This window comes from Chionomys nivalis, chromosome 13 (assembly GCF_950005125.1).
Source record: "Chionomys nivalis chromosome 13, mChiNiv1.1, whole genome shotgun sequence".
Taxonomy (NCBI): Eukaryota; Metazoa; Chordata; class Mammalia; order Rodentia; family Cricetidae; genus Chionomys; species Chionomys nivalis.
In genome coordinates, this window is record NC_080098.1 from 39,457,157 (window position 1) to 39,469,899 (window position 12,743).

General features: G+C 40.9%; 1 protein-coding gene across 1 annotated transcript in view; it reads left to right on the forward strand.

Annotated features, from left to right (window-relative positions):
* Vps41 (VPS41 subunit of HOPS complex) overlaps positions 1-12,743 on the forward strand; it is a 147,729-nt gene that overhangs the window by 95,806 nt on the left and 39,180 nt on the right. Inside the window, exons 10-11 of the mRNA XM_057787300.1 lie at positions 2,104-2,170; positions 8,628-8,725. Of these exons, the coding sequence (XP_057643283.1) occupies positions 2,104-2,170; positions 8,628-8,725 (165 nt within the window). The remainder of the gene's footprint in view (positions 1-2,103; positions 2,171-8,627; positions 8,726-12,743) is intronic.

Sequence of the window (12,743 nt, forward strand, 5' to 3'; positions counted from 1 at the left end):
TGACCTTCTAGCTGAAAGACTTGTCCCATGTACCTGTTTGCCTTCCTGGTTCCTCTTCCATGTCCCTTCTTCCAGAAAGCCTGCCTACCTGCATTGCATTCCCTACTTCCCGACCACACTTGAGTCAAGTGCCTTATCCCACGTCAGCCAGCTGCACACTCATTTTAACAAAATAACTAACTCAGGATTGGTGTGCAGTCATCGCTCTGAAAGTGCTGGCTAATATCGACATTATATTTTCTTTATTGCTGTACTCCAACCATCTCCTTGACCACTTTTATCAGCACATCAAAATGACCGTCCATTTGGCATTGTGAAATGTTCCCCTTAGATGATTTAATAGTTTCCTTTGTAAGTATGGGAAAAAAAAATAGGTCCCTTATAAACTCAGAAGTCTATCAGAAAGAGAAGGAAACTGGGGGAAATGGACAGGAGAAGAATATCCAAAAGTAATTAAAGAGAAAAGCTACTGGTCACATACTTGTGGATCCTCACATGCCTGCAGCCATGGGATTTTGTCCTATGTTAAGGAAGCATTGTCTGAGGCCTTCACCAAGTTGCTGCACTGGTGAAAACCAGTTTAGACATGTGTATTAAAAAAAGGAACAGACAAAAAATACCAAGTATTTCTAACCCTTGGGCCTCTTTATAACTAGTAATTTATCCTAAATAAAGTCCCTAACAGTTTATATTTAAGCATATTGTGCATGCTATTATGTTTATGATAATCATGGATAGAAACAGAAGACAGTGGGAAAGTTAATCAAATATGTTATTATAGTTTATTATGCTACATTATAATGACACTAAAGATTTATATGGTAGAAGAATATTTAAATGATAATTATTATTTATAGCAAGCCTTCACATGAACAGCGGTAGCTCTACAGTAGAAACTATTCCAGGTGTTGTCCTTGGGCTGACACTGTTCATGCTTCTTTTGCCATTCGTCTGTCTACGGTAGACACTAGATTTACAGTGTTCCATAGTTTAGTGATACTTAGGCTCGTGGCTGTCAAATAGCACTCTCTATAAGTGAAGGAAGAAGCCTAATCACTGAATTATGGGATCAGTATCTTAACTTCTAGTTCAATCTTATATACAAGGCCAAATCTTTAAAAATGCTCACTTCTTATTACAAAGTTGTATTTATTCACTTTGAAAAGTACATTCATTTAGAAAGAGATAAGAAAGTATTTATTGTCTTGATAATCTAAAAAAAAAATCAACACACAACATTTGTTATCTAGTGTTTGTGTGAGAGTCGGGGAGGAGTCAGATTAAGGGATAGATTGATACATATTTAGTTACTGATTTTAAAAAGTACACAATTTTTATCTCAATTTTACATGTATAATTTAAAACAAAGACAAACTTTTTTTTGATAAACTGCTGATAGTAAAAACAGTAGACTTTTTGGCTACATACTTGCTACTCTTTTTCTGTCTTTGCTCACACAGTGGGAAACTCCTCTTAGCTTCCCAACCACATGCATGTGTGATTGGAATAGGGTGCATGTAGACAGCAGACTTTATAGGTCAATCATAGATGTCTATTCTACCCAAAATGCTTCCAGCGTGTGTCTGCAGTCCTGAAGTAGAGCTTCACAATAGGCCATTAGAAACACACATTTATATTAACGTGCTCTTTCTTTGCCGTAGAGTGTAACTTTATTGGGCTAATGTTGGGGAATGTAAATAATGGTTGCCATAGGTTATTCAAACTAATTGCTTAATTTATTATTTACTTCATGTGTATGGGTGTTTTGCCTGCATGCATGTCTGGGAAACTCATGCTTGCAGTGCCCACAGAGGCAGAAGAGGGCATTGGATACTCTGGAACTGGAGTTACAAAAGGTTGTAAGCCACCATGTTGGTACTGGGAGCTGAAGCCATGTTCTCTAAAAGAGCAGCCAGTGCTCATATCTGCTGAGCCATCTTTCCAGCCTCTCAAACTAATTTCTGTCTTTTACGTCTTAGAGTAGCTTATATGTGTTCCATCTTTGGATAACATGATTACGTTAAAAAAACCACCATACTGAGTAAAATGTTGTAGAGAGTTTCCTATCAAAGCTAGAAAATAACCCATGAATTTCCTTCCCAGGTATGTTCAGTGAAGGAACGTCACGCCAGTGAGATGAGGGATCTGCCAAATCGATACGTTGAAATAGGTATGGGTCCCTCCCATGTATTCTGTGATGGTAAAACTTGCAGAGAACACCTGATTGTTAAGTGGGAGTCGAAGGCCATATCCTCCTCCAAAGCTTATCTCTTGGTACTTTGATAAAATGGATCCAGAAAGCCTTCAAGTTTTGGAACTCCACTATGGAAAGCTCCCACCCCCATTTTTCCAAACAAAGATTTTTATTTCTCATAATAATTTTATTGTTGGCTCTGAGGTCAGACAATCATGTATTTGGATTCTGGTTTTGATATTTACCACTAGGACCTCAGACAGATTTCTGTGTTTCAGTCATCTTGTGGTAAAATGTGCGGAGAATATTTAAGGTTATAAGGTGTGTGGGGTAATGCATGGATGCAATTAGTGCAGTCCTGACCGTTGTTTTTGTTGACTTGAAGCTTCTTAGTACTCATTTTTGTCACATTGCTCTGACCCCAGTTGCTACCATCTTTAATTGGAGCTCTACAGCTAGCTGTCATCTCGATTTTATCTGCTCCACTGGTAACTAATCCAGTCTCTTCATCGCAGTAAGCATGCAGGCCAGGTCATGTAATTAATTATCCGTCAGTCTTTTCACATTGTTCTGAGGAGAAAGAATAGATGGCAGGGTTGGTGTTGTCCATCCCTGTCTGTCCAGCTGCAGCTCCCACCACGCTTCTTTGTGATCTGTGTGCTACAGCCACAGGGACTTTCCTGTACAGCACCAGGCTCTTCCTTCCCCCTTTATCTCTTCACCATGAGTAGGCCACGCCTACTCATTCAGGTGTGAATTCTCTGCCCTGCTATACATATGGCTGCAGCAGTCCTGCAGTCTTGATTATTGATATAGTTCTGGGTAGCACAGGACTGTCATTTCAGTGTAAGCAGACACTAGTGGGTCTATTTTTGTTTATTTTATATCTCGAAGGCCTAGAACATTATACTCTGCATTGCATAGTACTGTGTTGAATAATTCGGTGACTGCAGGAAACAGCTACTCAGAAAAAGTGTGCCGAGTATGTTAGGTCATTCTATGTTCCTGAGAGGGGAAAGTCTTGCTGTATAGAATCTGCTGTGAAATTCTCCTGCACCTTTGAACAGTGGCTGTGGTAGCAGTGTGGTGCTTCTCTGTTTCTCTGATGCTGCAAGCTTTGTCTGCTCTACATCATCCACTTGGCGAGTGTGGTGCGGGCTTTTCAGTCTGGATTGTTCTGCACTTGAAGTCAGAAATTGTGGTATAGTATGTAGAGTTTTAAACCTTTTTTTAACCTCAGAGAAGTCCGTAGTTCCAGTTGCTCTGGGTATGAGCAGAATGCATAGGTAGAGTGTAGTCATACCCAGAAAAGCCAAGGAGCAAGAGGATAGAGTAGACTTCTACCTAGAAGAAGGTATTTGTTTGACTGTCTCGCTCTGTCTTCCCACTTCTCCTTTGCCTGTCGGGGAGATCCTCTGAAAATCTTGATGCATAACATCTTAAGAGTCATTACTGAATAGTTAAGTGGCAAAACAAAAAGCTCTGATAGTTTTTAAAGATATGAAAGTTTCCAGAGAAATATAAGAATGTAACTTTGACATTTGTGTGACTACATTACTGGTAATTTACCACTATAGTTTGTGGTTAACACCCAAGGCCTTTATGGAACGGTAGTTGGAGAGATGCTTTTTTGGTAAGTTGGGTGTTTTAATCATCTTCTGATGTCTACTGCCAGCAACAGATGACTTGCATGAAATTAATCACTGACTTCCTTGTCTTGATTGCACATGGAAGCTTAACAAGACCGTTTAGATAAGGAACTACATGAAGATCTACACAGACTACTAGAGAACGCAGGAATAAAGAGGAAGAGAAGAGAACGCACATTGTTCTCCCTTTAGTAAAACATCATTATCTCCAGCTGGTCATGCACTGTGACCTTAAAACTTAGCATGTCATCCTGTTTTCAGCCTCTGGATTGATTTGGAACACAGTGACCTGGAAATTGAAAGTCTATTTACATGGTTCAGAAGAGCTTTGGGATAATTCTTTCTTAGATCTAAGTGTCTCTCTTCATATGCTTGCTATCATTTTGATACACAGATTGCAGCAGTGAGGTAGTTCTCTTTGTACACAGGTGACTCAGTTTCTCCTAATAGAAGTCTGAGTAGACACCATGTCCGGGGAAGTGTCTTACCAGGTGTTTGTATTTGAGGATCTGGCGTTTCTGTAGTTTTCTGTTCAGCTTACTGTTTATGTTCAGTTTACTGTTTTACATTGGACTTTTCCCTAGTACTTCATTATGAAAAGTATTTAAATATGAAAAAGCATTTTACAGTGAACATCATAACACTCCCTAGATGCTGTTACATATGACTGCATTTGCTCTGCTAGGAATTGTTCTTTATTCATTCCTTGTCTTGGTATGATAGACTTACATATGGTACCATGAACTTGGATATTTCTTATTAATAGTGGGATCATAGGAAATCTGAAGCACGGGGCTGGGAAAATAGCCAAGTTGGCAAACTACTTGCTGTACAAGCAGAAATATCTGAATTGACATCACCAGAACTTATGTAGAAATGTGGACTTGGCCATGTCATGCCAGAGCCCCATTACTATCAGGGGTGAAAACGGGGCGATGTCAGGGTTTTTTCTTCTTTTCTTTTCTGTTCTTTTCTTTTGGCTGCTGGCCTAACTCTAGGTTTTTTGAGAGACTCTGTCTCAGGAGCATAAGGCAGAAAGTGGTAGAGCAGAAATAGGACATCTTCCTCTGGAGTACACACACACCCCACCTACAGAAATATCTATTGTTTTTTAATAACAATAGCCACTAGGCAGAATGCTAAGTATATCACAAGTAACATGTTCAATTATTCAGTCTGAACAGTATTCCATGGGTAGGCAGTTTTGTTTCCATTTTATAGGTAGAGAAGTTGATCAGAGGGAATCAGGTAATCTACTGAAGACTGTCCTGTTCCCAAACAAAAGCACCTTAACTCAGGCATTCCTGTTAGCAGGCGTTCTGTAGCCAGATTTGGCTCTTACCTGCAGTCCCCACACTTGAAGCCCGAGGCAGGAGGATTGACATAAGTTTGAGAAATGGAAATTGTATGCGTTCTTGTTTTATTCTTAAACCTGCCATTGTGCCTTCTCCCATGTTGGTGAGTCTCTGCAGCACACTTGCCTCGCTTGGGTAGTTTGCAGAGTTATTTCTAACGACTGGGAGCCAGGCACACTGTGATTCTGTCCTCCTTTCTGAAGGCAGAGAGCCTTTGTCATTTAGTGCTTGACTTGGGTTTAGCTGATACACTAAGGTAATTTTATGCTTATAACATGAACAATAACCATTTATTTGGTTTAGATATTTTTACCTAGCATGCTTTAACTGTTTCTTTTTCTTTTCTCTAAGCTTGAATCCTATCCTCATCACTGGCTTCTGGGGGCTGAAGTTTGACACATGAAAGACTAATGTAACAGATACCAATTAGAGAATATGGGATTAAATTGAAACCAAAGTTGCCTTGAATGGTTTCTGACCTGTATGTGCTATTGGCTCAGTTTCTTTGAATGTTTTTCTCCCTTTGTCTATTAACTAATCTGTTCAGTTTTCATTCCATTTACCAGGTCTATAATTTGCTGGCATGAAGCATCACATCACTTTTACTTCAGTGTGTCTGCTTTAGAGAAATTCCTGAGGCTATGGAAATGATTCCAAAAGTGTTTTTATTGGTTGCTGGCATGCCAGTCGAGGGTCCAGCCTTACTAAAAGCTCTCTGGGCATGACTGCTCCTGGTTTACCTGCTGGCTAAGGGCGGGACTCCTTAAACAACTTGAATGGAATGAGAGAGAGTTGCAGATGACTGCTTTTCTGCATAGATTGGTATTTGGGAAGGGCAAAGGGATAAAGAGGGACCAGAAAAGACAGCGCAGGTTCTGTGTCCTGCAGTGTGTTTGCCCTTATAGCAGCACAGAAAATTCTAGAGAAGGGCAGGGTGCTCTGATCACAAAAATTTCAAGTCTTAAACTGTTGTTCTTGGTGGTGTTGTGTACATGCAGGCTGCACTACTCTGTGTTCTCACCTACGTTGTCTAGTCCATCTACTTTGCAAAAGTAAGGCATTGAGTTCTGACAAATGTTTTCTTCCGAAGATGCTTTAGTCCACTTGCTGACCTTCTGTGAGTTTCAGTACAGTGATTCTTTTTTTTTTTTAAAGAAAACAAACTATCTTGCCACTGTCTCTGTAAATGATCCCAGTATCTGCTCACTGTCCTCTCTCATCCTCCCTCCCCCCCCACACACACACACCCTGCACTCCAAGCATCTCTAGAAACCCTACCCTGTCTACACTGGGCCTTCCCTACTCCACACTGTGATAGAGGTGGAAATGGTTCTCAAATAACCTTATTTGTGACCCTTCCCCATGTAACCTCTTTATCAAAACTGTTTTTATGGTATTCATCTTAAGCTTACAAAAGGGAAAGCAAATGTCAGTGGCAGAGATAAGCTCTAAGCACCCACCTTTGGACTTGTATCGGGACACCATGTCCACTTCTGTCTCCAGTCAGTGTCAAGGCATAAGAACACCTGAAATCCAGCATTTAGGAGGCGGAGGCAGGAAGATCAGAGTTCAAAGTCCTTGTCAGCTATGTAGCAAATTCACAGCCAACCTAGGCTACATAAGACTTTGTCTCCAAAAACTTACCTATTGTAAAACTTACGTTAGTAATTTTTGATTCGCTGTTTTAGTATAGACTTTAAATTATGAAGATGGTTATAAAGATAAACAAGGACTAGAAAATCAAGGAAAGATAAAGGAGGAAGAAAAATTCTCTCGTTCCTCATTATATCTGTATTTTAAGTTTTATCTCGTTTCTTCTTCTCAGATGAGAAAAGTTTACACATTGACTCTAAAGGAACTTGTTGAAGTCAAGTTTAGTGGAGTTATGGCCCAGATTTTCAGAGTACACAAACACTCAATATTGCTTTCAGCATGACACACTTTTTTGAGTTCTCCCAACTTGGGGAAAGAGGGTGTGTTCATTGTAGATGTTAACTGGAAGTGCAGACAATAGCCAGGACATTGGCCACAGTCTGGATAATAATGAGTCCAAATTGAGTTTGCTCACAAGTGAGCCCCACTGCAGAGTATTGGCGTTCTCAGCATCAGGCCATAGGAATATTTGTAGTTGCCCTGTGCAATGGGTGTACATATCCTCCCCCCAGGTTTGGGGATTAGACACAGTCCCTCATGCATGTTAGACAAGCAGTCTACCACTGAGCTGTGTCTTAACCCTCTTTTTATGTCTTACCTCGAAACAAACTCTCCCTGCAATACCTAGATGACCTTGAATTCATGCTGTAACCACGACAGTCTGAACTTGTGATCTTTCTTCAGCCTGTGAAGGGCTGGCAATGCAGAATGCCACCGCCAGGTCTGGCTCTGTCCTGTGTGTATGTGGTTACTTTTGACAGTGTGAGCATACTCACCTGTGTTGGAACCCAGGAGCCCAGAGAGGGTGTCTTCCTCTTTCACTGCCATGTTGCCCTGAGACAGGGTCTCTTCTGAGCCAGAAGCTGCCATTTCAGTTAAGCTGACTGGCCAGTGAGCTTTGGGGATCCAATTGCCCCACCCTGCAATCCATCAAATGCTGGGACTAAAGACGCATGTATCATGCCTGGTTTTTGTGTGGGTGCTGGGAGTTCAGGCTCCACTCCTCATGCTTGCAGAGTCCAGTCTTACACACTGAACCGTCTCCTTAGAGTGCATACTTCTTAACTTGCAATAATAATATTTTAAGGACATTAATACTTCTTAATAATATTTATACTAACAGTATTTCTTTCTAAGCTTTAAGCACACTAATTTTCTTATTTTTCTCTGTATATGAGATACATAAGTATGCATAAAAAGATGTTTAAATGAAATGTCAACAGCCAAAACGAAAAAAAGAATGTTTTCTATTAACCGAAGCATAACTGTTTATATCACTGCACTTCACCTTTAAGAAAAAAAAACTTAAACTTGGCCACTTGTTGAAAGTAATTTCATTAAGGATAGTTTTATTATTAAAGATAGTTGGTGTTAGGTTTTATTGTTTCAGAGAGTCTTTACGTGATGTAAGCACATCATTAAGTTACCTGGCACAGCGGAGCACTCCCACTTGCTCTTTTGATGTTCATTTTTTCTGTGATGTCAACTTTCAAGTCTGCATTTCTGCATGTCTTTCCTTGGATGTATCATTGTAAAGCTCTTTTAGTGCTGCCGGTGAAAGTCCTTTAACTTGAGACACACTATGGCACATACTTAGTATAGCATCATAATTCAGCATGTACACAGTGTGCAATAATCACATCGGGGAATTGAGCGTGTATTTCTATTTCAAACATTTTTAAATGCGTTGTAGCGTTCACAGTTGGTGTGTCTTTGCCATCATGTGCACTTTTTTGCTCCATTTAATGGTGAATCCTTTCTGCCTTTTGTTTGCAGTGTCTCAGTTTGAAACTGAATTCTACATTAGTGGACTCGCACCTCTCTGTGATCAGCTTGTTGTGCTTTCCTACGTAAAGGAGGTTTCAGAAAAAACGGTAATTATCTTCTCCCCAGGTACAGAGGAATATAGAGGAGTTGGCTTTTAGCATCACGCCCAGGTCAGGCTGCCTGTCAGAGGAGATTGCTATAATCCGACCAGAACTTTTTGACCTATGAAATAAGCCTAGCTGAAATTACCCTGCAGACTAACATATTTACCTGCAGAAGTCACACTCATTGCCTGCCTTTGTTCCCCTTGCTACACAAAGAAGTGAGCCCTTTTTCTCTTTGCTTTTTTTTCGCTCTCTCTTTCTCATCAGTCACTTGATATTTTAGTTGAAAGGTGACGAAGCTAAGTTGACATTGCATTAGCAGAGATGACAGCAGCTGGAGCTCCAGGGATCCCAGTGGTCAGAGGGAGCTATTGAAAGAGTAGCTCCTTCCTTCCTGGAGCACAAACATGTTTGTTTACCTCCCAGTGGCCTTATGTTTCTAAGTAATTCGATTCCTGCTTTGAAAGGGATTGTTGCTCATTCACGTGATGGTGCAGATTATAGACATTGAAATGTATTGCAAACAGAAAGCAGCAGATAAACCCAAATTTTGTTGCCATGATGTTGGGATGAAGCTCTCAGCTGGGATTTAATGACACCCAGGCTCCTTCTAAAACCCAGAGCAGTACCATTCCTAGTTTGCCTATTGTTAGAGTTCAGGGCCCTGCCTGGAACAGGAAAAGGTAGCTTCAAGGCCTGAGTAAGGAGAGCTTGTTGAGAAGGATTTCCTTTTGGGTGCTGTATATAAAAGAAATTGCAATTGATTCTCTAGCCCTTCACAGTAAGCAGGCAGGTGAAGTGTACTCTTCCTGCTTGTATCCCCCTCCTTCTTTTTCTCTCTCTCTCTCTTTCTCAAATGATAAGGAATAAAATGGAGGAGAAAAGCCCAGGGAGCCCTTGTTGTGAAGTGGTGGCTGCACTTGAGCCTTTTTCTGAGAGAACACTTGCATTAGGAAGCCATCACTATAGTAACTGAAGCTCTGGGTGCCCATGTTGCTAGGCAATGAAATGCTATAGACTTAAGTGAACCCTCAAACCTCCTAAAATCAATAGGGTTGGCTTCTAGCCCTATTGCAGGACATCAGTTTATTATTATTTTATTTATTTTTTGAAAATACAGAAAAGCAGAGGCTCCTGGGGGAGTAAGAACAGTGCTTTTTGATGAGGAGTGTGGGGCAGATTGAGGATGTGATTGAACAAAACAAGGGAAGAAGCAATAAAATTGGAAAAGGGAAAGGCTAATAAACTGATCAGAAAAAGTAAAAGGGGAAAAGGAAAAGGGAAGCCCGTGTTACTAAAGAGTATAGGAAAGGAGAAAACCAAAGTAAGGCCGTCCTCACAGGGCTGATCAGAGAAGAGATGGTTTTCAGAGGAAGAAGTAAGAGTTTAGGAGACTACAGTGTGCTGGTGGATGGAGACTCACTTTATTTATCGTCAGTGTGTGCTTTCAATTCTTAAACGCAGAGTTAACTGAATAAAGTTAGGGCAAAAGAATGACAGTCAGCTTTGGGTACACCATTACCCAACTTTTTTTTTCTTATTGAAAATCTTTTTCTATAAGGTTTTTCTTGGCTGTTTCCAATGGCTTTTCATTAATACTCTCAAGTGTTTCCCATGTGCCGCCTTTTGTAGGTACACGTCTCTGCCTGAAGCAGTTACTGCTCCTTTGTGTGCCTCTGTTCTCCTACACATTATTTCACTCTCCTTGTGTGTGGTTTTCTGTGTGAGCATGTTCAGTAGCTGTGCGCTGTTTTGCCCAGCTAATGTATCCTATACTTCATTAAGCTGTTTCCCAATTCTTTGTTTTTCTTTCCTTCATGGATAAAGCGCATGCTTTGAGAATTGAATTTTTCCAAAGTACTAGGGTGATAAAACTAAATTGTTGCTATTTAGAAGTTCATAGATAAGAACATGGACTGTACGACCCCGGAGCAAGGACTGTAAAGTGACACGGGTCACTTTGGTTACCTATCTCTTTGCATATAAAAGAAGTTTTCTACTTTCCTAATCCCAATGCTACGGATCAAACCACAGGGTCCCCACATACTTAGCAGGCCAATGAACTACATTCCCAGCCCTCAAAGCTTCATATATGATCCAGTAAGGTTCAAATGTTTTTCATCTTGTCATGATTTTGATTTTTTAATATTGTTTTCACAGCAGCCATTTTAAAATATTTCTATTGGGGACTGGAGAGATGGCTCGGTGGTTAAGAATCCTGACTGCTCTTTCAGAGGACCTGAGTTCAATTCCCAGTAACCACTTGGTGCCTCACAATCATCTATAATAGGATTTCATGACCTCTTCTGTCATGCAAGCATACATGCAAATAAAACACTCATATGCATAAAATACATAAATAAATAAATCTTAAAAATATTCTTGTCTCAGTTTTCCCTTTTTTTGGTTTAAAGTTGAAATTCTTTTTTTCCATTTTATTGAAAAAAAAAATTTTCCGCCTCCTCCCCGCCTCCCATTTCCCTCCCCCTCCTCCCGCCCCTCTTCCCCTTCCCCCCACTCCTCTTCTCCTCCCTCTCCAGTCCCAGGAGCAGTCAGGGTTCCCTGCCCTGTGGAAAGTCCAAGGTCCTCCCCCCTCCATCCAGATCTAGGAAGTTGAACATCCAAACTGTCTAGGCTCCCACAAAGCCAGAACCTGAAGTAGGATCAACACCCCATGCCATTGTCCTTGGCCTCTTGTCAGCTCTCATTGTCCGCCATGTTCAGAGAGTCCGGTTTTATCCCATGCTTTTTCAGTCACAGTCCAGCTGGCCTTGGTGAGCTCCCCATAGATCGGTCCGACTGTCTCAGTGGGTGGGTGCACCCCTCGTGGTCCTGACTTCGTTGTACATGTTCTCCCTCCTTCTGCTCCTCATTAGGACCTTGGGGGCTTTTTTCCATTTTTTAAAAAAATCTGATAATTATGTTGTATATTCCCCGTGTTTTCTTCTTGAAGTTGATTGTCAGTACTTATAGCCCCATTGTGAGATACAAAGCTGGTATAATGGCTTCTTGTTTAGCAAAAGGGCTCAAAGAAATCCATGGTCCACTGTTTTATGTAAAAGAGCTATGGGTTTTGTTGTTTTTTGCTTTGTTCCTCTCACCTGCCCACTTCATCCCAGAATGCAAGTGTGCTCTCTATTGCTCCTTTGCAGTTGGATGGCACATGGGCCACACCTGCAATGCCCGTATCCCCAAAGCACAAAAACTAAAGCAGAACCCATTTTATCAAGAAATCCAATGTTGACCCTAAGTCTCAGTTTTTCTAGACCTCCTAGATTTACCATTGACTCACTTAATTTTAATCTTAATGCTTTAACCATCAGTCTGTGTAATTGAGAATAATAATATGTGATCACCTTTCCATTCCATTTTTCATTTGAGAGCCCAGTGAGTGATCTGTGTATTATCACCCTGGGTTCAGAAATGTCAGCTCATTTTTCGCTCGATCAGAAGCTAGAGCTTCTCTTTCAGAAACTGCAGTCTCTGGCTGTTTATGCTGTTTAAGTGCAAGCTAATTATAGTCAAATAAAATTAAGAATTTAGTTCCCTGGTCACATTAGCCCATTGCCTGTGTTCAGCAGCCATCTGCAGTGAAGGTCTTCTATACATGGCAGTGTAAGCGTAGGCGACTCCACTGGTTCACAGGATGGTTCAGAGGTGGATATTAATCTATGGCTTCTTGGCACTACTATTAGTTTCCTCATATTAGCAGTGATTTGGAACATGAATTCGTTTGTAATATTCTTCATTCATATTCGTGTAGACAAGCTGTCATGGAGCTGTGTTTGTTGGTGTCAGGCCATAGATTCATTACTTTTCTCACTTCTGTGATGAAATACTAGGTAAAAGCAACTTAAGAAAGGAGGGGTTTGTTTTGTCTCATGATTAAACAGTGTGGCTTGCTTGGTGGGGGACTCCTGGCGGCAGCTGTTCACATCACATCCAAAGTCCAGAAGCAGAGAGAGATAATGTTGATGCCTGGCTCGTGTTCTTTTAGCCCAGGACCCAGAACATGAGATGG